Below are 27651 nucleotides of genomic sequence, written 5' to 3' on the forward strand. Positions count from 1 at the left end.
GTAAAATAATAGTGGTTCAGTTTCATTCTTCTGCATGTTTCAACCCATTTTTTCCAACACCATTTGTTGAAGAGACTCTGCTTTCCCCATTTAATAATCTGGGCACCTTTGTCAAAGATTAGATGTCCATAGGTGTGGGGGCTTACTTCTAGGTTCTCAATTCTATTCCACTGGTCAGTGTGTCTATTCATGTTCCAGTACTAAGCAGTTTTGATGACAATGGCCCTATAATAGAATTTGAGATCTGGGAGTGTGATGCCTCCAGTTCTGCTCTTTCTTCTCAAGATTGTTTTGGCAATTCTAGGTCTTTTCTGGTTCCAGATAAACATTTGTAGCATTTGTTCTATTCTCCTAAAAATGTGGCTGGGATCTTGATGGGGATAGCATTAAATTTATAGATGGCTCTTAGTAATATATTCATTTTGATGACGATAATTCTTCCAACCCATTAACATGGAATATCTTACCACTTCTTTCTGTCTTTTTCAATTTCTTTGAGTAGTGACTCATAATTTTCAGTATACAAGTCTTTTACTTCTTTGGTTAGGTTTATTCCTAGATATTTTATTGTTTTTGTTGCTATAGTAAAATGAATTGATTTCTGGATTACAACTTCTTCTAACTTAGTGTTTGCATAGAGGAATACCACTGACTTTTGTATGTTAATTTTGTAACCTGAAACCTTACTGTATTGCCTGATGATATCCAAAAGCTTCCTGTTGGATTCCTTAGGTGTTTCTGTGTATGCTATCATGTCATCTGCAAATAGGGAGAGTTTGACTTCTTCTCTTCCAATCTGTATGCCTTTAATTCCTTGCTCCTGCCTGATTGCTATGGCAAGAACTTCCAACACTGTGTTGAATAGTACTCTGTCAAGTACCTGATCTGAGGGGAGATGCTTCCAGTTTTTCACCATTGAGTATGATGTTGGCTGTAGGTTTGCTATATATAAGCTCCACTATCTTCAGGAATTTTCCATCTATTCCCATCTTTTGTAGTGTTTTGATCATAAAGGGATGTTGTATTTTGTCAAAGGCTTTCTCTGCATCTATTGATATGACCATGTGGATTTTGGTCTTGCTTTTATTGATGTGGTGGATCACATTGATTAATTTACATATATTAAATCAACCTTGAATACCTGGGATAAAACCCACTTGGTCATGATGAACAGTCTTTTTAATATACTGCTGTATCTGGTTGGCTAGAATTTTGTTCAATATTTCGGCATTTATGTTCATCAGAGATAGTGGTCTGTAGTTTTCTTTTTTGGTTGTGTCTGTTGTTATGCTGTTGGTTCTGCTTCTGGGATCTCTTCTGTTACATTGCTTGACGTTGTGGTCTATTTACATGATCATTCTGTTTCATGGTTTGGTCTCACTCCCCTCGCCTCTGGGAGATTTAGTTTAGCCCTTGCTAGTTTCAAGCTTCTTCCTTCTCCCTGCCCCCTACCCTAGGTACTTCCTGAGTTCCTGCCGCTGCTGCTGGGGGAGAAAGAGGCAGGTCAGATTTGTGTGGTGATTAGATTAGATTAGTTTTTTGAACCGTTTGCTCATGAATAAAGAAGTACTGCTTCTCTGCTCAGCTGTGTGTCCCTGGTCTCAGTCTCCCGCCCACGAAGCTATCCTGGCATACTGGCGCCCCGAACTCTGACGACATGTGTCCCTGTCTGCTTTTGGTATCAAAGTGATGTTGACTTCACAGAAGTTGTAATGGAGTATTCCAGTATCTTCAATCTTCTGGAAGACTTTTAAAAGCTTGTGTCTTCATTTTCATTGAACTTTTGAAGCATTTTGATTTCTTCCTCTATTTCCTCTTTGACCCAGTAGTTGTTAAGTAATATACTGTTGAGTTTCCACATTTTAGGACTATTACTAATCTTTTATTGGTTGTTACGTGTTAGTTCAATTCCACTGTGTTCTGAGAAGATGCTTGGGATGATTTCAATGCTCTTGAATTTACTGATTTACTGATGCTGTCTTTATGGCCTATCATATGGTCTATCCTTGAGAATGACCCATGTGGACTTGAGTAAAATGTGTATTCCAGTTTCTTGCGGTGAATGACTCTGAAAATGTCCAATAGTTCTAGTTTATCTATCTCCTTATTTAGCTCCGTTATGTCTTTATTGATTTTATGCCTGGATGATCTGTCAGGTTGAGAGGGTTGGGTGTTCAAGTCCCCTACTATTAGTGTGTTGTTGTTATTATATTGTGGTAGCTCTTTCAGTAGATGTTTGATGTATTTAGATGGTTTCTCATTGGGTGCATAGATGTTAATAATTATTAAGTCCTCTTGATTGACTGATCCACTGAACATTAAGTAATGTCCATCCCTATCTTTTTAAATTTTATTTATTTTAAAGTTATCATGTCAGATATGAGAATAGCTGTTCCTGCCCTTTTTTGTGGGCTATTGGCTTGTATGATAGTTTTCCATCCTTTCACTTTGTGTCTGTGTTTGTCTTGTTGAGTTAGGTGGGTTTCCTGTAGATAGCATATTATTGGGTTGTGTTTTCTGATCCATCTTCCTACTTTGTGCCTTTTAATAGGTGAATTCAGGTCATTAACATTCATTGATATAAAAGATTGAAGATATTTTAATGCTATACTTTTAGATTCTTAGAGTGTTCTTATACATGGCCTATTTATGGTGCTTTGAGTGTTTATAGGAGACGTTTCAGAACTTCTTTCAGGACAGGCTTGGTGATAGTTGATTCTTTCAACTGCTACTTATCTGAGAAGGTTTTTATGCCTCCATCTAGTCTGAATAACAGTCTAGCAGGATACAGTAATCTTGGTTGAAAGTTTTTTCATTGAGCATTCAATAGATATCTTCCCATTCTCTTCTGGCCTGTGGTATTTGTGTGAAGTCTGCTGCTAATCTTATGGGTTTTTCTCTGTAGGTGAATCTTTGTTTTTCTCTTGCAGCCTTCAGGATCCTTTCTTTATCCTTAGTCCTTTCCATTCTAAATACGATGTGTCTTTGTGTCTTTAAGTCTGGGTTAATTCTGTTTGGGACCCTCTGGGCTTATTGAACCTTTATGTCTTTTATGTTGTCTAGACTAGAGAAGTTCTCAGCTATTATGTCCTAAAGCATACTTTCTTCCCCTCCCTCTCTTTCTTCCTCTGGTAAGCCAGTAATGTGTATATTATTTCTTGTGAAGTCATCTCATAGGTCTCTGTTGTTATTTTCAGTATCTCTTAATCTCTTTTGAGATCTCTTACTTCTTTTTTAGTTATATCTAATTCATCCTCAATCTTGCTAATTCTGTCTTCAGCCTCATTTATTCTATTCTCTCTCCCCTCTACTTTTTTTGGAGTTCATCTGTTTTCTTACCCTGTTCTGATACTGTTTTAGCTTGTTCAGGTAGTTGTGTTCTTAGCTCAGCTATTTCAGTTTTTAGCTCTCTAGGAACCTTGAGATAATTAGTGTTTTCTTCCAGATTCTCATTTGTGGTTTCTGCATTTGTGATGACAATTCTTTCAAACTCTTTACTCTCTCCTGTGGTTATTTCCTTTACTAGTGTTTGTATGTTGACTTCATTATTTTGTGCTTCTACCTTTGGAGGACTTTTAGCTAGATTCTTGTCCTGGTTCATTTCTCTAATATTTCTTCTTCTTGGTTTAACCATTCTATATAGCATGCTATGAGGTCCCTCTCTCAGTACTTTTCAAATTACTGATAACTCTTGCCTGGATTGACTTGTGTCTAAGTAAGGTAATTAGAGGGTTCACAGTTGTGGAAATTGACAGTTCTGTCTATATTATTTTAATCCCTGAGTTGGAGCTCAGTGGCTTAAAAGCCTCTTTTGTTCTTTTTCTTCCCTGTAGTCTATGGGAGCCTGAGGGCTTTTAAACTATAAGTAGGCTTCTTAGCTTAATCACTGACTCATGACCAAGAGAAAAAGTAGGGTGGGGTAGAGATAATCCAGCGGTTATGCAAAGATACTCACACAGCCCCACCACTATGCCCCACCGAGTTATAGATCTTCTCCTGAGTTTCCTGATAACTTCACAACCCCTCTCCATACCGTCTCAATATGGGCAAGGTCACCTCTCTCTCTTCTTGCCTCTTCTCACATAGTATGGTAGACAACAATAGCAACTTGGTTTTTCACCTCTTCTGCACCTTTATCCTCTCCCTTTTATGTTCTCGGAGTTGAAGTTTGATTGAACAAGCTTGGCAGGCAAACCCTTTTACATTTACACCTGGAACAACCAGAATCTTATTTTCGTGGACGGAGCAACTCTGGTGACAGTTTGGACATGTGTGAAGACAGAATCAAGACTATTCACTTTAGTTTTAGTACCTAAATGTCTCCTTCACCCAATTAATTTCCACTCAGTCACCAGATATTGTAGCTCTGTGTCTGAAGATATCCCTACACCCAGCTATTTTCTCCCTTTTATACTTCAGCCACCATAATTCAAGCTTGCATATTTGTGGTGACTCTCCCATGCAGGTGGATCTCCTACAGATCCCGTGGTCCCTTAGAGAGCCATATTTTCACAGAGACGAGTTGCCAGACTGAGCTTTTTAAAATGTGACTCACAATGTGTAATTCTTCATTTTCAAAATTCCCTAAAGCATTTATGTGGTCCACAGAGCTCTCTGTGTTAAATGTCTAGTCTCCTGCCTACCTGTCCAGTCATCTCTGTTTCTACCTGCCTGCTTAGTCAACAGGTTCCAGTCAGGTCATCTTGTGTCTGTTCCCTTGAACTCTTCTTTTGTGTGTCAGCCTCTTTACCTGCACTGCTCTTTTTTTAGAAAGTTCTACACTGGCTTCTTTGCATGGTGATTATTATTATTATTATTTTTTAAATTTTTTATTATTTTTATTTATTTATTCCCTTTTGTTGCCCTTGTTGTTTTATTGTTGTAGTTATTATTGTTGTCATTGTTGTTGGATAGGACAGAGAGAAATGAAGAGGGGAGGGGGAAGACAGAGAGAAGGAAAGAAAGACACCTGCAGACCAGTTTCACCGCTTGTGAAGCGACACCCCTGCAGGTGGGGAGCCAGGGCTTGAACCAGGATCCTTATGCGGGTCCTTGTGCTTAGCGCCACCTGCGCTTAACCCGCTGTGCTACAGCCCGACTCCCGGTGATTATTTTTTATTAGCTTAGATCTCACCCATCATCTCAGAGAGACTTTCCTGACCATCATACCTTGAGTAATCCCCCTCATGTTCAATACTGCACCTGTTGTTTTTTTCCTACTATTATCTGAAATTACCTTCTTTCCTCTCTACTAAAATATGAACTTTAGTAGGGCAGTCACTTTTTGCCTCTTTCCTCTTTTACAGTGCCTTAAATTATACCTAAGTCTACTAGACAATCAATAAAATCTGTTGACTAAATAAACAAATACATTCTCTTATTACTCACAATTATATGATGTAAAGTGGACTTTCTTTCAACTCCAGGTTACTATTATTCTATAAATGTTAAGGCATTACTACTGTTTTTATGTGTAGTAGACGAGGAGGTTTTGGTTTCTCCTTCCTAGTCATGCCTACTAATAGTGGTAGAGTTGCTGTACTTACCTATCTCATTAGTGAAACTAACACATGACAAGACTGTGCATGAGGTTTGAAATGTGTCAAAATTTGGATCCACACAGATAGCAGTAGGCCACAGCCAGAGTTTGGACGTATGTCACTGGCCAGTAATACCAATACGTTTTTATTAAATTATGTGCAGGAGGTGTTGTTTAGTCTGGGTACAAGGTAAATTAAGGGTGTAGGTAACTGCCTTTTCATAGCTTTAAAGCTCCAGGTAGAATCATTAGTTTTAATCAAAAACTTGCCAGCAAAGACATAAGACAAGATACTTCCTATCATTTTTGAGCAAATGAATGGAACAGAAATAAATACATTTATCAGTTTACGCAGCACTTAACAATCTGAATAGCCTAAGTATTGCCCTTTTTAAAAAGTTTATAAATGAATGCTAGAAGTCCCAATGAAACGGAGCAGCTCTCTATAAAGTGTACACCTGCTTCCCATTAGAGATATGACCACAGAGCAGAGATACAACCACAGATTTGGAGATGTAAGCCCGTGTAGAAAAATAGTCTCGTGGTTTGGGAGGTGGCGCAATGATAAAGCTTTGGACTCTCAAGCATGAGGTCTCGAGTTCGATCCCCGGCAGCACATGTGCCAGAGTGATGTCTGGTTCTTTCTCTCTCCTCCTATCTGTCTCATAAATAAATAAAATATTAAAAAAAAAGAAAAAGAAAAATAGTCTCAATGAAACATTCTTTATAAAGATTCTTTTTCTTGGGATAAAGTAGACAACCAAGCAAGTATGTGCTCAATTTTCACATAGTATTGTTATTATAATTTGCTTAATGTAAATATGATTAGGGATTAATCTAGTTGAATAAAAATATATGCAATGATTTTATTGTTTCACTTTACTATGTTTTAGCTATTCATAATATTTATATTAGGAATCATGTGTTCTGGATTAATGAAACAGACTTCCAGGTAACTTAAATCCAACTTGATTTCATCTATAGTTGCTGGAAATAATTCAGAAGTTTAATTATATATTGCCTATTGAGGTAAGGGGTTAGAATGTTCTCACCTTCATTTCTAGTGAACTACTGAAAATATATCTGAAGAGTGAGTAAACTTGCATACTATAACTGGGGAAAAACCTTAAATAAAGAACTAAAAAAAAAATACACATTTTATTATGGCTAATGAAAACACTGAGGTGTAGTGGTTGGGAAGCTGGCTCCAGGGGTAAAGGGTCTTGTGTACAAGAAGCCCTAAGTTCAACTGCTAGCATCATATATGATGGATGTGCCCCATGTCATTATATAAATTAATTTTAGAGCTGGGGAGAGAGCGAAAAAACTTTCATGCCCGAGACACCAAAGGTCCCAGATTCAATTCCCAGTAACATCATAAACCAGAGATGAGCAGTGCTTTAGTAAAAAAAAAGAAAAAAAGAAAAAAAATCAAAGAAAAAGTATTTACATGTTAAAGAAAGGAATGCTGAATTGAAATATGCATTTGCTTCTTAAGGCCCCTTGGAGAGCAATTGGACCTTTCTAGTCTGGGATTCCTTTCTCCAAACTGATGTCTCTGATGCTCGACTCCATAGGACTTACTTTCCTGTGGTTCACATCTTCCTTTTGAGCCAACCTTAGGATACTAGGATGTGGATGCAGATGCTTCTAAACTTTCTACTCTTGCTAGGAAGGGGCATAGTTAGAGCCCGTCAAGATGATATAAAAAAATATTTCTATGATCCGGCAACACAAAGTGTGATTCATGAACCAGTTTTAATTGTATCACCTGAGTGTTTGTAGACACAGAATTTCAAACACCCCCCCACCCCCATCAACCAGAATCAGCTCTTTCTGCCTTTTGATGGTATACCCGGGTGACTCATTATGCGAGCTGCATGTCTTTCAACTCCTACTCAGTCCCAGCATTTTGATACTTAGCCAAAGACTATCTGTATAGGATGGAAGGAAAGTTCTGATTTTTTCCAGGCTTCCACTGATGGCACTGTGGATCTTTCAAGTAGCTTCCAGTAGGAGGACCTTTGTAGTGGGGCTGGAGGAGGCAGGGACTGACTTCATGCTGCTACTTCCATCATGGCCTCCTAGGTTGTTGCGGGACTAGCATATGTTGTCATCTTTTTTTCTCCCTTGGAAGTGTTATGAAGATAGTGTTTTCCACCAGTCAGGACACTTGGCTTCCAATGGTCAGCTCTTCTCTTCCTTTATGCCTTCTGTTTTCTGCTGTCATTTCAGACTAGGGCATCCTCTTTCTGCTTCTGGGTGACTGACTGGCAAGGGGCTGGGAGGGAAACTTCTACTCTTGCTACGGTTGCCCTTGCTTCCTGTTGTGTGGTTGTAACTTTGAAGAAAATACAGGTTGCCAGGGGAGACCAGATAAGCAAGAGTTCAATTACGCACAAAATCAAATCAGAGGGGGAGATAGGGAGGAGTGAATGACACTAATGTGAATGTATTTTCCCCCTCTGCCCTTGAGCTAGAAGACATTTTTTTTTGTTACTTGCTGTTAAATAGATTTGATGTCCTGTAGTTAAGTGGATCTTGATAAATGAATCTTTCCCCTACATAAATATCTGTATATTCAATCATTGTAGTATTAAAATTAATTTTCACTGCTGGTTACCAGGAACAGAGTTCAAGCGAGATAGAGTTAGTCAGAATCTGACAGAAATTTGGGCTCTATGGGAACAAAGGTGATCATAGGGAAGGGGTATCAAAAACATTTTTTCAGAAGCCAAGGCAAACCTAGGTCTACTTTTCATCCACACATGGATGGAGACCCTCTTGTTGAAAATATTAATGCTGATCGTTGAAACATAACCGAATACTTCCATACCATACCATACCATACCATACCATACCATACCATACCATACCATACCATACCAGACATGTGCATTGGCACTTAGGTATTTTATGTGGCACAGTGACCTCCCATTGTATGTGATACCTCCATTTAGTGGCCTTTTATAGGTTAGTTTTTAATTCTTTTAGTTTAGCTAGTGTGATATCACTCATAGACAGAAGTTGGAAAATAAGAAAAGAAGGGAAAACACAAAGCAGAACTTGGACTGGGGTTGGTATATTGCACCAAAGTAAAAGACTCCGGGGCTAGGGGGAGAGTTCAGGTCCTGGAAGGTGATGGCAGAGGAGGACCTAGAGGGTGTTAAATTATTACACAGAAAACTGAGAAATGTTACACATATACAAACTACTGTATTTTACTGTTGACTGTAAACCATTAATCCATACAATAAGGAAAAAAAAAAAAAAAGAGGGTGACAAAGGAGAGACTGTCACATCATACTGTTATCTGTGCAGCTCCTGTGGTAACACACACCACTATTGAGCTATCTTTTAGTCTTATGGTTGCATAAATTTCCTCATTAATATGTATAATTATGCTGTGAGGTGGATAGTACTGGGACCAGCTGGTGACACCCCTGGTTGAGTGCACATGCTATAATGAGCAAAGACCCAGGTTCAAGCCCCTGGTCCCCACCTGCAGGGGGAAAGCTTTGTGAGTGGTGAAGCAGTGCTGCAGGTGTCTTTCTCTTCTCTCTCTTTCCATCTACCATCTTGATTTCTGACTGTCTCTGTCCAATAAGTGTAGATAATTAAAAAGATTGTACTGTTATTTCCTTTTTATGACTGAGGAAACTGAGCAACTTGCTCAAGGTCACATGTCTAGAAAGACTGTTAGGCCCCAAGTCCCCACGTCCCCACTCATGACCAAAAGGGATTGGAGTTGGTCTGGACTGGGCTTGGAACTACAGAGTGAATATTTGGAAGTGATGGCTATTAAAAAGGGCCACATTAGGGACTGTGTTGAAAATAGAGTGAAATGAGAATTTTTAAAGACTTCTTAAAAATCTTTGCTTATTGGATAGAAATAGCCAGAAATTGAGAGAGAAGGGGGTGAGAGAGTGGGGGGAGAGGGAGACAGAGAGACTCCTGCAACACTGTTTCATTGCTTGCAAAGATTTCCCCCTGCAGATGGGGACCTGGGACTCAAACCTAGGTCCTTGTGCATTATAACATCTAAGCTCAACTAGATGTACCACCACCAGCCCCACAAAATGAGACTTTTTATTTATTTATTTTTTGTAAAGCCCTGGCCTTTATTAGGTAGAATTTGAAATAGGCATTATCCCCTTGGTAGAGCTGTGGACATCATACTCTTGCAGGTCTTCATTAAATGACTTTCTCAATGATCCAGATAGACATTTCGTTTGTGCATTGAACTGGTACTGAGAAGACCATTTTCTTTTTTTACTATGTTAAATTGTTTTAATAAGTCACACTATGAGGATTCTGGGAAGCTAGAAAAGGGATATATGCTTTATCTCTTTGCTATTCTTGTCAGTTTCTCGACAGAAAAGGTCTTTCCTTGCATTAGGAACATTTGCTCTCCAGCTTTTATATATATTCTGGAAGAATTTGTGACACCTCAGAGTTGCCATCACTAATCCTGAGAATCTTGATTCCAACTACACATGAACACCCTATCTCACTGAGGATTATGGGGTGCCAGCACCTTCTAGATGCCACTTCTGCACAGCTCCTATAAGCTTTTGTATTCCGTTAGCCTAGCCTTTCTCTTTTGATTCCCTCAGACACAGGACTGGTTGCTGCTTTTTCCAGTTTGTCTTACTTTGTAGTTTTTATTTTTTTAAAAAAACATCTCTTGAACCATTTCTAGATGCTAAATAAATTATGTTGCAATGTTAATGTTATTTTTGTTTTCCTGTCTGACCTCTGACAGATTTTCCCAAGTATTGGTGCTCTGGCAGAGGAGAAAGGGAAAACAAAACAAAACAAAACCAAAAACAAACAAACAACAACAACAACAACAACAAAATTAACTAGGAAACCATGGCCCTTAAACTTGAGAGTATTGTCAGTAGTTTTGGGGAGGGAGGTTTGCTCCTGCAGAAGTTTATGAAAATTTACGTTCTAATTGCAGAGATTCTAAGTCAATAAACTTGATGTGGTCTGAAGAATCCACTTTTTAAATAGATTTAGTAGGTGTTTCTGATATATTTACTTTGTTTTGGAGGCTTTGATTCCGGGTTTACTTATGAGACTATATCTTAGGTCTAGGATTGTTGTTTTAGGATTGGATCAGATCAGAAACAAAATTACATTCATTTATTTATTTTTAAATACATTGTGGCCCTAGAACTGTTCATCTTTGACCTGAAGCCAACAAGATTGCACATTGCCTTTGGAGGCTGATCATCCAACTCGGAGTTCAGTCCAGCAAACTCTGATGCAATTAGCTAGGAGAAAGGAGTTTTCCTAATTGTGCGTTGTGCACTTGTCAAACCTCACACTTAACAAATTTGCACTCATTCAGAGTAATAGCTTGATTTCATTCATACGTAGAAAGGTGACATATAAGCAGATGGATTAAGGCTGGAACCACAAGGAATGGGAAACCATCACCATTCTACCATGTTAGAATATTGCCTTAAACCAGCACACTTGTATCTTTTGGCATTTGCCAGTGGGTGTATCTGTTTATCTGTGTGAATAGAAATGAACATTCCTTTATGGAATGTTGGCTTCTATTTGGTTGATTTAATCAGCAAAACAAGTGGGATTTGATGGGAGGAGTTGGACCTACCCCCTTAGTGCAGAATAGGAAGATTTTTAATCCTGTCAGATCATGGGACTTTGACTTTCAGGGGGTGGGGGGAGGGCCACAGACTTCAAAGTGACCTTTAATTGAACATAAAAAGCAGGTTTGCTTCACAGGGTTGCGTCTGTCCTTCAGGCCAGGGCCTGGTGCCTTGTTCTCCTGCTCAGATGGTTTTAGAAGATTGTCTTTGGCTCCTGTTTGTCACCTCTTCACATCATTATGTGTTTTGATATCAGTCCTTTATACTAAGGTAGAGTGAGCGATGACCTGATTCATCTCATGTGACTCCTACAAGCTGAGCAGTGGCCAAGGGCTGTGATCACTTTCAGTTGAGGTCCCTATCCCATTCCAGTGGGGCATTGCTCTTCCTTTTCAGCATGAGCATCCCGGTGACATTTAACTTTAAAATTGAAACAGATGGTCTACAAACCAGAAATGCCTTCAGGTTGTTAACTTTTTTTGGCTCTTTCCTTGGAATTAACCGTCCTATCCTACAATTACCTTCTTATAAACACACACACACACACACACACACACACACACACACACACACACACACACACACACACACACACTGAGCCATCCAGAGATAACATAGTGAGTAAACATTCTCTTCCTCTTTGCCTGTAGGTTTTATAACCTGCCAGGAACTTCTCTACTCCATGTACACAGTTTCATGCAGAACTTTACCTTCCTTGTTTACAGGTGGCCTCCCAGCGGTAGGTCAGTATGAGTTTCATTCGGCTAATAAGCACTTGTTGATGGCTTCCAGTATTGTAGACAGAGCTGTTATGGAGGGGACTGCTTCACAAGCATGTGATTGGACTAGGCACCGAATGAGTCTTGGGAGCAGACTCTACAAATTTTACCTACTTGTGCTTGGAGAAGCAACATCCCATGTGATCCATAGTTAATCACTAGGGTTAGGTAGTCAGCCTTCCACCATTCTTCCTTTTTCTTTTTAAAAACCGAGTGCATTTTCACTCACCGGCATTCTGTGTTCTACTCCAGACTTTATGTTGGTTCATGTCAATATTAGGGTTAGAATCCTACATAGGATTGAAGAGTCCAACCTATTAAGAGTGCTATTCACACTAATTGCTAATTAAAAAAAAAAATACCAGAGTATTTCTACAGAGTGATTCCTTATCTACTGTGTATCATTATAAAAACACTGTGGAAATCAAGTGAAAATTATAGTACTATTAATTATTAATTAAATTAGCTCCTTATCCCAAATATATAGGTCCTCTTAAAAACCTATGCCACCTGGGACTTAGAACTTATCTTGGGAGTCGGGTGGTAGCACAGTGGGTTAAGCACATGTGGCAGAAAGCACAAGGACCAGACTAAGGATCCTGGTTCGAGCCTCCAGCTCCCTACTTGGAGGGGAGTCACTTCACAGGTTGCTGAAGCAGGTCTGCAGGTGTCTGTCTTTCTCTCCCCTTTTCTGTCTTCCCCTCCTCTCTCCATTTCTCTCTGTCCTATCCAACAACAATGACATCAATAACAACAACAATAAACAACAAGGGCAACAAAAGGGAATAAAGAATTCAAAAAAAAAGAACTTATCTTTACCCCTTTCAAATACATTTTGTTAGATAATCCCAATCCTAGGTAGCGCCTTGTGAGTTTAATAACTCTACTAAAGGTTTTTTTCCCCCCTTCCTAATGTTTAAAAAAAAATTGTAGCTTGAGATCCAAGGTGCGTTTATCAACATTCATTCCAATTTAATTCTTATACACTTTGTTTCCCTCTATCTCTCTTAAGATCAGAGCCCCTGGGCTACAATTTGTTTTTCTGTGGTGTTATCAGATGGTTCTTGCTGAGTTACATGTAAATGCTGCTTTTCTTTTGTGAGGTCCATGACCTCTAAAGTTTTAATAAGCTCTGCTCTCCCAGGTAAGGTTTTATCTAGGCCAGTGGTGAAAATTAAGTACCTTCATTGAGTGGCCATTTTTCAAAAATTCATTTCCTTCCTTCTTTCCTTCCTTACTTCCTCCCTCCCTCCCTCTCTCCCTTTCTCCTTTTCTTCCTCACTTCCTCCCTCCCTCTCTCTCTCCCCTCCCTTCCTCCCTTCCTTCATTCCTCCCTCCCTCCCTTCCTTCCTTCCTTCCTTCCTTCCTTCCTTCCTTCCTTCCTTCCTTCCTTCCTTCCTATTATTATTTGGCAAGCTTTAAACCTATTCCTACAACCCCAGAAGATGATATGACTTATGGATTGTTTCAGTGCAGACAGAAGGCAAATCTCAGCCTGCTTAAATGTAATACAAAGCAAAATCACTTAGGAAGTTTACCTGTCTGTAGCAGCCTTGAAAGTTGGGTGTGGGGAGTCAGGCGGTAGCGCAGCAAGTTAAGCACAAATGGAGAGACGCGCAAGGACCGGCTTAAGGATCCAGGTTCGAGCCCCTGGCTCCTCACCTGCAGGGCAGTCGCTTCACAGGCGGTGAAGCAGGTCTGCAGGTGTCTTGTCTATCTTTCTCTCCCCCTCTCTGTCTTCCCTTCCTCTCTCCATTTCTCTCTATCCTATCCAACAACAACAACAACAACAACAATAATAATAACTACAACAAAACAATAAGGGCAACAAAAGCGAATAAATAAATATTTTTTGAAAAGTTTCAATATTAAAAAAAAGAAGAAGAAGAAAGAAAAAGAGAGAGACACTTCTGGCACTGCTCCACTGCTTATAAAGCTTCCCCCTGGCAGGTAAGGACTGGGGTCTTGACCTGGATTAAATTGTCTTAATAGGGTAAAGAGGAGGGGGTAAACTGGAAAATAAGAAGACTGACATATTTCTTTTTCTTTTCTTCTCCTTCTGCTCCTCCTCCTCTTTCTCTTCCTCCTTCTTCCCAGAGCACGGCTCAGCTCTGACTTATAGTGGTGTGGGGAATTGAACCTGGGACTTTGAAGCCTTAGGCATAAGAGTTTCTTTGCATTAACCATTAAGCTATCTACCCTTGCCAAAAATTATTCTATGATTTATTTATTTTTAATGAGGAGAGAGAGAGAGAGAGAGAGACCCCGACACCAGAGTACTGCTCAGCTCTGGGTTATAGTGGTGCTGGGGATTGAACCTTTAACCTCAGAGCCTCAGCCATGAAAGGCTTTTGCAGAACCAATATACTATCTCCCTGACCCCTCACTGATCTATTTCTAAGGCCTGATAGAGCTTGGTGAGTTCAAGATATAATCCAGAAAGTTCAGGAACAATTATGATCTAATACTCTGTAGCTGACCTTCTTACTGATATATATATATTTTAAATATTTACCCAAAAGTAGTTTTTAAAAAAATTGTTAGCCACCTAGATTACATGAGTTCAATATTTTAATCCTGCCACACACTGCTCATATTTGAAAGTCTTATTTAATTAATTCTCCCCTGACTTTATTTCTTTTGCAAAGTGTGTGTGGGGGGTGACAGTACCATCCACACTCACAAGGTAATTGTAAGAAGCAAGTGAGTTTAAGTTCATATATGAAAAGAGCCCTTGGAACTATGCCTAGTACATAGGAAATATTAATTAAATTGTAACTAGCAGTGCTCCTCCGTGACATCCCTCCATATCAACTGGTCTCCTTTCAAGTTATCATTTTAATGCTACATTTCAAGATATAGATATGCAATAGTTGTCCCATGCCTTTTCTATTGATGACTGGTCTCTTTATTTTTAGACCCCACCCACTTCCATACTGGGTAGCAATAAACATATGATGTTTTAAAAAAAAAGTAACAGTTGCCCACATAAACCTTCTTTTTATGTTAAAAGTAGGATGCTGTCTGCTGTCCAGTAATCTTTCTCAGTACATGTCAGAACTTAAAAAAAAAAAAACTAAATGAAACTGAAAAAGGTACTGCATTAATGGCATCAACAGTGGACAGAGGAAGGATCTGTCACCACAGTCTACTAAATGAAGAGCATTAAGTCAGAACTGTAACAGGCTTGCCCATCTCAGCACTGGAATAGTTCTTACTTAGGCTTGCCAGAACTCCTACTTTTTGCACCTCATAAAGAATTTTGGTCCACACTCCTAGAGTGGGAAAAGTATTAGGGAATGGTAACTAGTGGGCTCTTAACTTCAATTCCATCAGGACCCAGAGAGAGAAGAGAAAGGAAAGATATTCAAAGTAGTAACTGGTGTAGGTGTGAATTCAAAAGGAAGAAAAGGAAAGACCATAGAAAAAAATGGGCAATATAGATAGATAGATAGATAGATAGATAGATAGATAGATGGATGGATGGATGGCAGGCAATATAGACAGACAGATGGACAGACACAGAAATAATAGGTCATTGTGGAATGCAGAAGGTGGAAGGTCTGGCTTCTGTAATTGCTTCCCTGCTGAACATGGGCGTTGACAGGTCGACCCATACTCCCAGCCTGCCTCTCTCTTTCCCTAGTAGGGTGTATCTCTGGGGAAGCAGAGCTCCAGGACACATTAGTGGGGTCATCTGTCCAGGGAAGTCTGGTCAGCATCATGCTGGCATCTGGAACCTGGTGGCTGAAAACCCAGAGGGTTAAAGAATAGGAAAGCTATGCGGGTATGGGATGGGATATGGAGATCTGGTGTTGGGAATTGTGTGGAGTTGTATCCCTCTTATCCTATGGTTTTGTCAATGTTTTCTTTTTTTATTTATTATTATTAATAATAATAATAATAGTCAACCAGTATCTGTGACCTTGGGGGAACCACTGTAGATTTCAGTGAAGGGAATGGGGACACAGAATTCTGGTGTTGGATATTTTAACTTTGGAAGCTCATGAAGCCAGTCAAGTCACTTCACAGACTGAAGCTGGCCAGAATGTGAAAAGATACACACATAAGTGCCACAGGGGTTCAGAGAAGAGAAGTGAGTGTCAGAGAAAGTCAAGCACATTCTGTTACTAAGTTTTACATTCATAAAAATGGACTTGATAGTTTTGAAGTCTCCCTGCACCTCTCCCCTTGTTTATGATCTTTCTAGTTGAAGGAAATCTTTAAGAAGAATATCCTAATTTATGCAGTGAATAGTTAAATTCATTCATGCTGTGATAATAACCTCATGCTGTGAAATTCCATTCTCTAGAAATGAAAAGCTGTCCCTCCTTTACTAGCTGAAGTTCTAACGTATTAGCAGTTTCTTTTTGTGAAGTTCTAGTAAGGGACTTTCCAGCATCGCTTCCTCTTTAAAATTCTGATGTCCTTATTTTCGCATGTGTCGGTGGAAGTCAGGAGTCTTACCTGTGAGGGGTAATCCTGTGTTACATCTACTTGTTTCATCCTTTCTGGGAATTTGTTTTCATCTATTCTGGATTTTAGTTTCTCTGATTTGAAAATGTTCTGAAATGTAGATTAAGAATGGAAGGTTAGGTTTTAGTGGTGGTGATTTAGAGGTAGAATTGAGAGTGGCTTGTCATCAGCAGTTAGTTAAAGATATTTGCTGATTTCTCTGCTGGATACCAAACCCAGTGCTAACTAACTACTTATCACCTTCTCTGTGGCCCCCTTCAGTGATGGGTTTTTACTCTGAAGACCTTGACTGACTGCAAAATGCACTTTGTTACCAGCAGGACTCTTTGTAGTGTTTGGCTTTGTTATACTGAGCATCCTGGATTGAAACCAACATGCTGTAATCCACAGAGCAGGAAGGCTAACCAAGGGGAGCTGAAGTAGCAGCTGATGGAAAAAAAAAAGTCTGATTAAGGAGAGAAATACATTTTTTCTTTTAGGTATTTCTGATCTTTCTTTTTATTGGGTAAATGGTATTTCACCTGACAGGTGTTGTCTGTCTCTCTTCTTTTTCTTTCTATTTTTTTTTTAACTTGACAGGACAGAGAGAAATTGAGAGAGGAGGGTGGAGAGAGGGAGAGAAACTCCTCACCTGCAGACCTGCTTCACTACTCCTTAAGTGGACCCCCTGCAGGTGGGGAGCCCCTCATCCTCCTCCTCCCACTATAGGGCTGCCAGTCCCTTCCTTGCTGTCAGTCCTTCTCTCTTCTTTACTAATAGACTTAGGTCTGATAGGAACTGAAGATGGTTTTGAAAGTTTCACCTGTTGTTTCTCTTGCTTTGTTTCTTAAGCCCCAAATTTGTGTGTTATCATTCACTTTTTGTTTTTCTACTGGCTTATTTCACTTAGCAAAACCTCTCTGGTTCTATCCATATTGTAGCAAGAGACAAATTCTCATGACAAATACACACACACACACACACACACACACACACACACACACACCCACACACACATATATATAAAGAATTTATTTATTTATTCATGAGAAAGATAGGAGGAGAGAAAGAACCAGATATCACTCTGGTACATGTGCTGCCAGGGATCGAACTCAGAACCTAATGTTTGAGAATCCAATACTTTATCCACTGTGCCACCTCTCGGACCACCACCACATTTATATCTGTCTGTCTGTCTGTCTTTCTGTCTGTCTGTCTGTCTGTCTATCTATCTATCTATCTATCTATCTATCTATCTATCTATCTATCTATTTTTTGGGGTCAGGGCTTTAGGTCTCTGAGCATACTTTTTCAGATAGAAGCAGAGACAGAGAGACATGACAGCACTGAAAATTCCCTCCCCCCACCTCCCCGCCCAGTGCCATGGAGGCTGGGTGCTTGAGCCCAGCTGTGTACATATAGCAAATTAATTTCCTTCTGGAGGTGTTTTCCCTTTTGAAACAAACACTGATAATAGCACTCTCCTCTCTCTTACAACTAAACTGTAGAAAATAGCGAAGCTTACTTGGATCTTCCCTCTAGGTTGTTAATCTTTTGTTCATCAGTATAAGCCAGAAGGAAATAATTTCCTAGCAGGGCCAAACCAAATGAGAAAAGGAAAAATATGCCCTGGCTTGTGGGATATGGTGGAAGTACGGACCTTCCAGCCTGGCAAACCTCACTCAGGTTCCAGCTCTGGAACTTAAGCTGTATAAGCAAGTTTTCTTATATATAAAAGGAAACCAGTAATAAAAACTAGTTTTCTGTGAGAATTGTATGAATGTAGTCCCTTTCATACAGTGGGGATATTCTTCTGCAGTGAACACAGAACTTACCTGCAGTGAGAATCTTGAGGAGGTTGGAGATCTTGGTTTGAAGCAAGAGGGGTTATCTGCTTGGGTCACTAGGTCAGGGGGCCAGACCTGATCATGGACAACAGGACAGAAGAAAGAAAGAACTGGGAGTTGGGTGGCAGCGCAGCGGGTTAAGCGCAGGTGGCGCAAAGCGCAAGGATGGGCATAAGGATCCTGGTTCAAGCCCCTGGCTCCCTACTTCCAGGGGAGTCGCTTCACAGGGGGTGAAGCAGTTCTGCAGGTGTCTTATCTTTCTCTCCCCTTCTCTGTCTCCCCCTCCCCTCTCCATTTCTCTCTGTCCTATCCAACAACAATGGCATCAATAACAACAAAAATAACTATAACAATAAAACAAGGGCAACAAAAGGGAATAAATGAAAGAATTTTTTTAAAAGTTTTTAAAAAGAAAGAACTTAAGCTCTAAACATATGCTTCTTGCTTTACTTGCTAGCTTGCTTTACACTAGAAATACAACTTTACACCTTTCTTTCATACATAGAAAGGATACTAACGCTTATCTCTCTGTTTCATGATATTTGATCACACCTTTGGCAAGTTCAGAGGCAACAAAATAAAGCAATACAAAACAAACAAAAAATCCTTAAGGTTGTCACATCTGGCAAGGCATGCTGTTCCTCTCATCGACAGTTTTGTATTGGTGAGAATTCATGTGACTAGAATTAAACTTGGGATATTCTTTGCAGAATCGAGATGCTGTAACCTGGAGGTCTTTTTGCCCCTGTGGAATATAAATCTGATTAGAAGCTCTTTGTGCTCTGCCACAAATCATTACATGTCTACATTATGCTCTTATAAAATATGGATAATGATGTGACTGTCTCCTAGGAGTTTGAGTGCTTTAGCTAATTAGCATGAAACCTTAGAAATAGGAAATTCATGAGAGCTTTAGTAATTACACATTTGCATCATTTTGCTTGCCATCCTTGAAAAATCCTTTTGATTTGAGAATACTCAGATTGATGCCTGTTCTCTTAACTGTAAAGCAAGCTCAGAAGAAACAAGTTCAAGAGTGCTCAGAGTAGGTAAGCTGTCATAGTATCACAGAATCACTGGAGGAGTTTAGGTGTGAGTGGTTTGGTTTGGGCTGAAGTGGGACCAAGGGTTTGAAGTATTTTAAAGGCATTGAAATCTGGAAAATATCAGGAGCTGAGGATAACTTGACTTCTGAGTTACAGTGTGGTGTGCCTAGATGCTCTTGCCCCTTGTGCCTCTGGCAACTGGTCTGTCACTTTCTCAGCTTTTGTTCAGGGCAGCTATTGCCCCTCGCTCTATTTATGCTGGACTCTTTTTTTAAACTTCTTTATTGGGAAATTAATATTTTACATTTGACAGTAAATACAATAGTTTGTACATACATAACATTTCCCAGTTTTCCATATAACAATACACCCCCACTAGGTCCTCTGCCATCCTTCTTCGACCTGTATTTATAATGGACTCTTTTGATGAGGGTCACCTTACTTTTTTGTCAGACTCTAAAAGGCAAATGCTGGTTTTCTTTTTTTCTTCTCTTGACATTTATTTTAGGACTTAAGAAGCTCTTTTAAAAAATGCGAAAATGGTAAAATTGTAAATACCCTAAATAGGAGACTATAAAATAGATCTCCCTCTTTCCTCAGTTACTATTATTATCCAAGGGGTCACAAATGGTAACCAGACAGTGTGCCATTTTGTAGCTGATGTTGTTTTAATTCCATTACAGGCAGTGGAGCTACGGCTGTGGTGCAGGCCGCGCTGTGCAAACCCAGGCAAGAACGCGTAGCCATAAAGCGGATCAACTTGGAAAAATGCCAGACCAGTATGGATGAACTCTTAGTAAGTAAAAAGGAAGGGCATATCTTCTGGTTGTTTTTCTTCGCCTGCACATGGGAGGTGGGACTGGGTGGAAGAAGCAGGATTAGAGAATGAAGGCGACTTGGTGTTAACTCCTCTCTCTACATAGTCTGCGGAAGCAGCTCGCACGGCTTTGCCCTCCCCTGCCCATTAGTTGTGCCACCCTTGTGATTGTGTTGTATTGTGTATAGTTTACTTTGCTTTGAGAAACAGTGCCTTGCTCAGTTCTCAACCCCTAGGTGTGAGTGTGGTCTCAGTGTCAACACTATTTTATAAAAGGAGGAGATATGATTGAATGGTGAATTTCTGTCCCCTGGTTTAGAATCATGACACAAATAGGAATTACTCCCTCCCTCCACCAGCAATTTGTTGGCCAATCTGGTATTCGTAAACGGTGACAACATCTTCAAGCTTCAGTTACTCAAAATACTGCAGGATTGGGTATGGGAGATAGCATGACTATGAAACAGTGCCAGAGGTTTGAAAGAACCAAGTTCAATTCCTGGCTTTACCATAAGATAGAGCAGAACAACGCTCTAGTGTAGAAAAAAATGAAAAGAAATAGAAACAGAGAAAAGAAAAAAGATACTGCAGGGTAACTTGCATTTGGCAAATAAGAAGTTTTTGCATATTGCAGCTTTTTAAAATTTTTATTTATAAAAATGAAACACTGACAAAAACAGGATAAGAGGGGGACAACGCCACACAATTCCCACCACCAAAATTCTGTATCGCATCACCTCCCTTGATAGCTTTCCTATTCTTTATCCCTTGGGGAGTATGGACCCAGGGTCACTATGGGGTGTAGAAGGTGGAAGGTCTGGCTTCTGTAATTGCTTCCCCACTGAACATGGGCGTTGACAGGTCGATCCATACTCCCAGCCTGTCTCTCTCTTTCTCTGGTGGGGCAGGGCTCTGGGGAAGCGGAACTCCAGGACACATTGGTGGGGTCTTCTGCCCAGGGAATTCCGGTTGCAGCTTGTTCTTCTTATTCTAAATAACATGTATTACATAAATAATTGGATCTTATCAATGTGAATATGACGATAGTAGCACTGGTTGGTTGAAGGAACATTTGCTTTTGGCTTAACTGACTCATTATTGAATGAATAGCTTGGCAAATAATTATTAGTTGCCCAGCAAACTGTGAAGGACTTAGGGGTTTCATCTCATAAATAAAGTTGTTGTTCTGCATGCCAATTTTCTTTTTTCTTTTTCCTTTTTTACTTTTTGGCCATTTATTTGGGGTATAGAAAGCTGCAATGGAGGAGTTAACTGATTGGTTATCCCATCACTAATCCCAGTACAAATATTAGTCCAATAGTTTTATACAAGCTACAAAGTATAATGACAGTTGGCCCCAAATGAAGAAGCCTTTTGTTATATTCTACATTGGGAATGGAATGCCATTAACAAGAGCTTTTTGTCTTTACTCAGAATATAGCTTTTATTTCAGGCTTAATTACAGTACCCTATAGTATAAATTAAGTACAAGGATAAAGCTGTATTTTTCTAGATCTGTTTGGCCTTACATTTTAAATTGGGCTAGACAAGGCATACATTTCACTGGGTCTGAAGCAAGATATTGCCAGTTAAAGCATAGACGATAGCAAAGGTTCCCACATTTTAATGGCAATTTAAAATTGTCAACCACATACAGCTTTAATTTACTACAATATTTCAGCTGCCTTTTGCTGACATTATGACTGTATACTTCTATTGCCTGCTGTCTGTTGCCTGCTATCATAGTGACCAGTAAAATTGTGCCTTTTGTCATCTGACTAACTTTCAAGGTCACATTCCCTGAATGGAAAAAGCATGGACCAAAGTCTGGAGATACTTCTGCTGCTACTTTTGTTTTTAAATTTTACTCAAGTTACTTAACAATATGATTTAAAAAGAGAGTTGGAAGCTCTTTAACAATCCTCAAATTTTGTTCCTAAGTATACATTGTTACTTCTTTATTTTTTAAAAAGGCTTTTGGAGTATATATTACAATTTTTGCAGTTTGAAAAAATCAGTCAAGAATTGGCCTGTGGTAATTGCACTTAATTCAAGTGTTCTTTTGGAGGTCTCATGACTCCCTTTTTGCCTACAGTAGTATATTAACACAGAATAATGTACACTTGTGCCTGATAATTCTAGAGCCAGCCTTCTGGGCTGCTAATATGTTGTGGTATCTGGTTTGTACTAACTCTCAGTTGCCTGAAGCCTTCATGATTTTCTTCTGCTGTTTTTTTTTTTTTTAATCAGTAGGCGGCCTCCAATCATGGTAACCCTATGAAGGCTTGAAAGGAGGTCATGAGGGAGACTATCACTTTAGGCTCTTTCCTCGCTTTTCCTGGGGCCAGGAAGCATGGTAGTATGATTTGAAGGAACTCATAATTCACCCAGAGCTGTCAGTTTAAAAACTGGGCCTTTTAAAGCTTTGTGTAAAAGCCTGGCCCCATTAATCTGAAGTCTTAGGGTTTATGAGTTTCTTTTTTTTTTTAATTTTATTTATTTTATTTTTGTGAGAGATGCAGAGAGAGACACAGAGAGAAACACCAGAGCACTGCTCATCTCTGGCTTATGGTGGTGCAGGGGATTGAACCTGGGACTTTGGAGTCTCAGGCATGAGAGTCTGTTTGCGTAACCATTATGCTATCTTCCCCACCCCTATGAGTTTCTTATTAACAGTCAGTTTATTTCTCATTCTTTTATTCCTCCTTAATGCCCACATTGTGTTAACAGAGTACAGTAGATACACATTAGTTATGTTTTCCATTTTAAAGGTATACTGATTTGTTGCTTTAGTCTTTTTTTTTTTATCTTCAACCCTTCACCTTTTGGTGTTTTTATTTCTAAAGAAGAGGGTAATGGCAATGGTTCTTTAATATGTTTACAGGTGTATAAAGGCTTATAAAGGCATATAAAAAAAAGAAAGGAATATATAGCATTGGCTGTGTAATGCAACCAGGCTTTTGTTGCCTAAGCTCCTGGAAGATGAGACTGTATAGAACTGTCACTTAATCCCTGAAGCCTCTAATATTGCTGTTGCTTACACTTCTATTATTACCAGGAGTTCACATTTTGGCAGGGCTTGGACATCCGGTATCCTGATAATCTTTTAATTCCATGTGTGTGTATTGTATGCAGGCCAGAGCTCTGTATCACTTCACACACGCTTTCATGCCTTAACTGGAAACTTTTTCTTAGAAGAAACAATGGCCACTGAGTCTTTATCTTGTGAGACTGTTATATTATTAAGTCACACTTATCAACTATTTGCTGATTTTGAAATAGCTGACCCCTGCAGAGACTTCACCTCCCATGCTCTACTCCCTTCCCCACCCCGGGCCCCTTTTCCTCAGAGGCTCCCTTAGTAAAGTGAAGTTTACATACAAGGCTCAAGTGCAGTGGAACAGAATGGTTTTGGACATCCAATCCAGACTCTACTACTTTTTGTAGGGAGACCTATCATTAGATTTTATAAAAATATTTATTTACTTATTCCCTTTTGTTGCCCTTGTTGTTTTATTGTTGTAGTTATTATTGTTGTTGTTATTGACATCATTGTTGTTGGATAGGACAGAGAGAAATGGAGAGAGGAGGGGAAGACAGAGAGGGGAAGAGAAAGACAGACACCTGCAGACCTGCTTCATTGCTTGCTTGTGAAGTGACTTCCCTACAGGTGGGGAGCCAAGAGCGGATTCTTAGGCTGATCCTTGCACTTTGCACCATCATTAGTTTTTTTTTTTCCTGTTATAGATAACTGAGCTTGTTCTAGGTTTGACTGAAGAAGGATTCAGGTGGACATGCTTTCTGAAGCAAATGATGATGACAGTACCAGTTGCTCAGGAATGAAAGGAGGAAAAGAATTGCTAGACAAGCTCATTGGTGCCACCAAGTGATGTATAATATGAGTAAAAGTTAACTATTGAAATGAGTACTATAATGCTTCTCAAAGATAACTGGGCTCCAGGTCTAATATTCATTTGGCAATTACTTGGCATATTCTCATTGATTTTCTATATTATGCTAAGACCATAGAAAGAGTGTGGAGATGAAAGGATGAAACTATATGCTTATTAAAAATTCATTGTAGTTTGGTAGCTATCAGATTTGAATATCCCAGAGTAAATGTCTTCCTTTGGTATTATGTTCACTTTATGTAATTTTGTTAATCAGAACAGATCGTTTTCTCATGCTTTCTTTTATGAGTTCATAAAAGAAACATATTTATATTTTGGACATTGGCCTGTGTCCTAATCTGCCAGATATGATGTTTTTCCAGCAGCCAAGGGCATGTTACTACTAGCCTGTTCTGTTATTTATCATCCAACCCCAATCTCCTCTATTAAACCTAGATTCTTTAATAGTTTCTGAGGCTTGTTCATTTGTTTAGTTTTTTTTTTCCCCTCTTACACAAGATTCATCATTCCTATAAGTGGTAAAAGGACTAATTATGATTAGCTTAATACAGCTGGGAGAGATTTATATTATTAATACTTGTTAGCGCCCTAAGTATTAAGTGCTGCTAGATATTAGGCATTGAGCTAAGTAATGGAAAAGCAGAGAGTTCTTTGCAACATCAGCGAGTCTCTTGATTTTTATATTGGGGTGGAGATTTTTGAGTTAGAGATCTGTCTGCCCCTTTCCCTCTACTTGCCTAGGAAGGGCAGAGCAGATTGATTCTCTAGTGTGTATTCCAGTATGGTAGTTCTTGCTTTTTAGTAGAAATGTAAGACTTGCAAATTGGTTTGACCCACTATCACGTAAACAAATATATTCAGTTTCAAGATAGTCTTGAGGTTTCTTGAAAGAGCTTATTTAAAAAAAAAATTACTTTATTTTATTTATTTATTCCCATTTGTTGCCCTTGTTTTATTGTTGTAGTTATTATTGTTGTTGATGTTGTCGTTGTTGGATAGGATAGAGAGAAATGGAGAGGAAAGGTGGAGACAGAGAGGAGGAGAGAGAGACAGACACCTGCAGATCTGCTTCACTGCCTGTGAAGCAACTCTCCTGCAGGTGGGGAGGCGGTCGAAATGGGATCCTTAGACCAGTCCTTGTGCTTTGCGTCACTTGTGCTTAACCCGGGGCGCTACTGCCCGACACCCCCTTTTTTTCCGGTTTGTTGGTAGGTAACCTCAAAGGTGAGGAATGCTATCCAAATGCACATTTGGCTCCCCTTAAAATCTATTACACAAGTGAATTAATCTAATTTAGCTGAAGTCATCTATTTTTTTTTAATCACTAGGGGTAACTAATTCCATAAATGCAAATGGACTTTTCTTTTATTCATCCTAAAAACTAGTTGTTGTTTTTTTTTTCCCTTAGAGGGACTTTTTATTTTTGGGTAAAGACAGAGAGAAATCCAGGGGAAAGGGAGATAGAAAGAAAGATAGATACCGGCAACACTGTTTAAATTCTTGTCAAGTTTCTCCCTGCAGATGGGGAGTGGGACTTTGAACCTAGATTCTTATGCACTATAACATGTTTGTCCTATATGGTATGTCACCACTGGCCTCCAGAGGACTTATTTTATTTATTCATTTGTTTTTTTCTTTATGGGGGTATTAATGGTTTACACTTGACAGTAAAATATAGTAGCTGGTACATGTGTAACATTTTTCAGTTTTCCACATAAACCCATCTCAGAGTCATTTACTTTGGTGCAATACACTAGAGACTTATTTTTATCCAGGGATTGATGAACATTCTGTTGGTTCACATTTCTTGACTTTTACTACTATTAGACTTTTCCCCTATCCTTTCCTTCTTGATTTTCCCCCTTCTAGAATGGTCTCATAAATTTATTTAAAGAGAGTAGTTAATTAATTAAATAATGTTTTCATAAGAGAGTGAGAGAAAGCACTGCTCAGTTCCAGCATGTGGTGGTGCCAAAAAGCTTAAAGAATGGTGACGCATGGCTGCGGGCACCTGTCAGTCTCTCTCACTATCTCTCCCCCAGTCTCCATCCAATAACAAATAAATACAAATGTTTAAAAAATGAATTTGGCTCACATCTGTCTGTCACTCATCGTAAGTTGAAATACTTCAATGGTCGCTGTAAGCAACGTGAATATATAAATATTCTTTTCCTTCCTTTCTCATGTTCAAATAAGTACTTTGCCTGTTCCCTGGTTCATGGTTTTCCCTATACACAAATTTCTCCTGCCACTGTCTCTCACACATACATAGTCTCTCTCTCTCTCTCTCTCTCTCTCTCTCTCTCTCTCTCTCTCTCTCTTCCAAGAGAGGGAAAGACTGAAAAGCCACACTAATACTGCTCCAACACTTGTGAACCTGGGGCTTGAACCTTGTGCGTGGAACATGAAAATGCAGGCACTCTACTGAGCGAGCCACCCGATTTTTTCCTATTATATACCAGTTTGAGGATGCCATTTAAAAAAGCTGGAAGGTTTACTGTGTGTGCTTTCTTTCTTTAAAAATTTAATTATTATTTTTATCATTTATTTATATTAGTGGCTTAATAATGGTTCACAAGATTTCAGTCGTATAGTTATGCACTATGCTTTCTTTATTGAATTATTGACTGTGTTTTACTATTCTTTTTTAAGTTAAGAATTTTCAAAAAAATATTTATTTATATATTGGAAAGAGACAGACATCTAAAGCGATGGGGAAGATGGAGAAGGAGGGAGAGAGAGAGACAACTGTAGCACTGGTTCACCACTTGCAAAGCTTCCCCCCTGCCAGAGGGACTGGGGACTTGAACTTGGGCCCTTGTGCTTTGTAACATATGCGTTCAACCAGGTGTTCCACCTCTTGGCCTCAAAAAAATTCTAATCAGTGAATTTATTGTTCCTCGCAGTTCATTCCTTATTGCATGTGGAAACAATTTGCATTTGACTATTTTTTTTAGTCTTTTTGTACAAAACGCCTAGATAGCATTATAATACAAATCTATTTTGTTCAAGTTTTTTATTATTGTTTTATATTTATTTACTTATTTTCCCTTTTTTTGTCGTTTTTTATTGTTGTAGTTATTATTGCTATTGTTGTTGTCATCGTTGTTGGATAGGACAGAGAGAAATGGAGAAAGAAGGGGAAGTCAGAGGGGGAGAGAAAGATTGACACCTGCAGACCTGCTTCACTGCTTGGTGAAGCAACTCCCCTGCAGGTGGGGAGCCGGGGGCTTGAGCCGGGATCCTTCCACAGGTCCTTGCGCTTCGTGCCATGTACGCTTAACTCACTGCGCTACCGCCAGACTCCCTATTTTGTTCAAGTTTCGTCTTGAGCATCTCAGTTGTCAAGCATTACACTTTATCCCTTAACACTCTGTAATTATTTCATATGTCTTGGTGTTATTGTTTACCTTAGTTTAGTACATTTGAGAGCAGTCCTAGAAATGAGGACTTTCTGGGTATTTTGAAGACATACATTTGTTAGAAATGAGGGAATAAAAGATGCATATGCAAATGATTTTTCTTGATTTACTTAATTTATTGACCAAAGCACCACTCAGCTCTGGCTGTTGGTGGTACTGGGGACTGAACCTAGAACCTCTTACGATGCTCCATCCTTAAGTTAATCTAGAT

At 39.2% G+C, this 27651-nt stretch overlaps 1 protein-coding gene across 1 annotated transcript in view; it reads left to right on the plus strand.

Moving 5' to 3' along the window:
• STK39 (serine/threonine kinase 39) overlaps positions 1–27651 on the plus strand; it is a 355446-nt gene that overhangs the window by 67159 nt on the left and 260636 nt on the right. Inside the window, exon 2 of the mRNA XM_060177764.1 lies at positions 19974–20086. Coding sequence (XP_060033747.1) covers positions 19974–20086 — 113 coding nt within the window. The remainder of the gene's footprint in view (positions 1–19973; positions 20087–27651) is intronic.

This window comes from Erinaceus europaeus, chromosome 18 (genome assembly GCF_950295315.1).
Source record: "Erinaceus europaeus chromosome 18, mEriEur2.1, whole genome shotgun sequence".
Lineage (NCBI taxonomy): Eukaryota > Metazoa > Chordata > Mammalia > Eulipotyphla > Erinaceidae > Erinaceus > Erinaceus europaeus.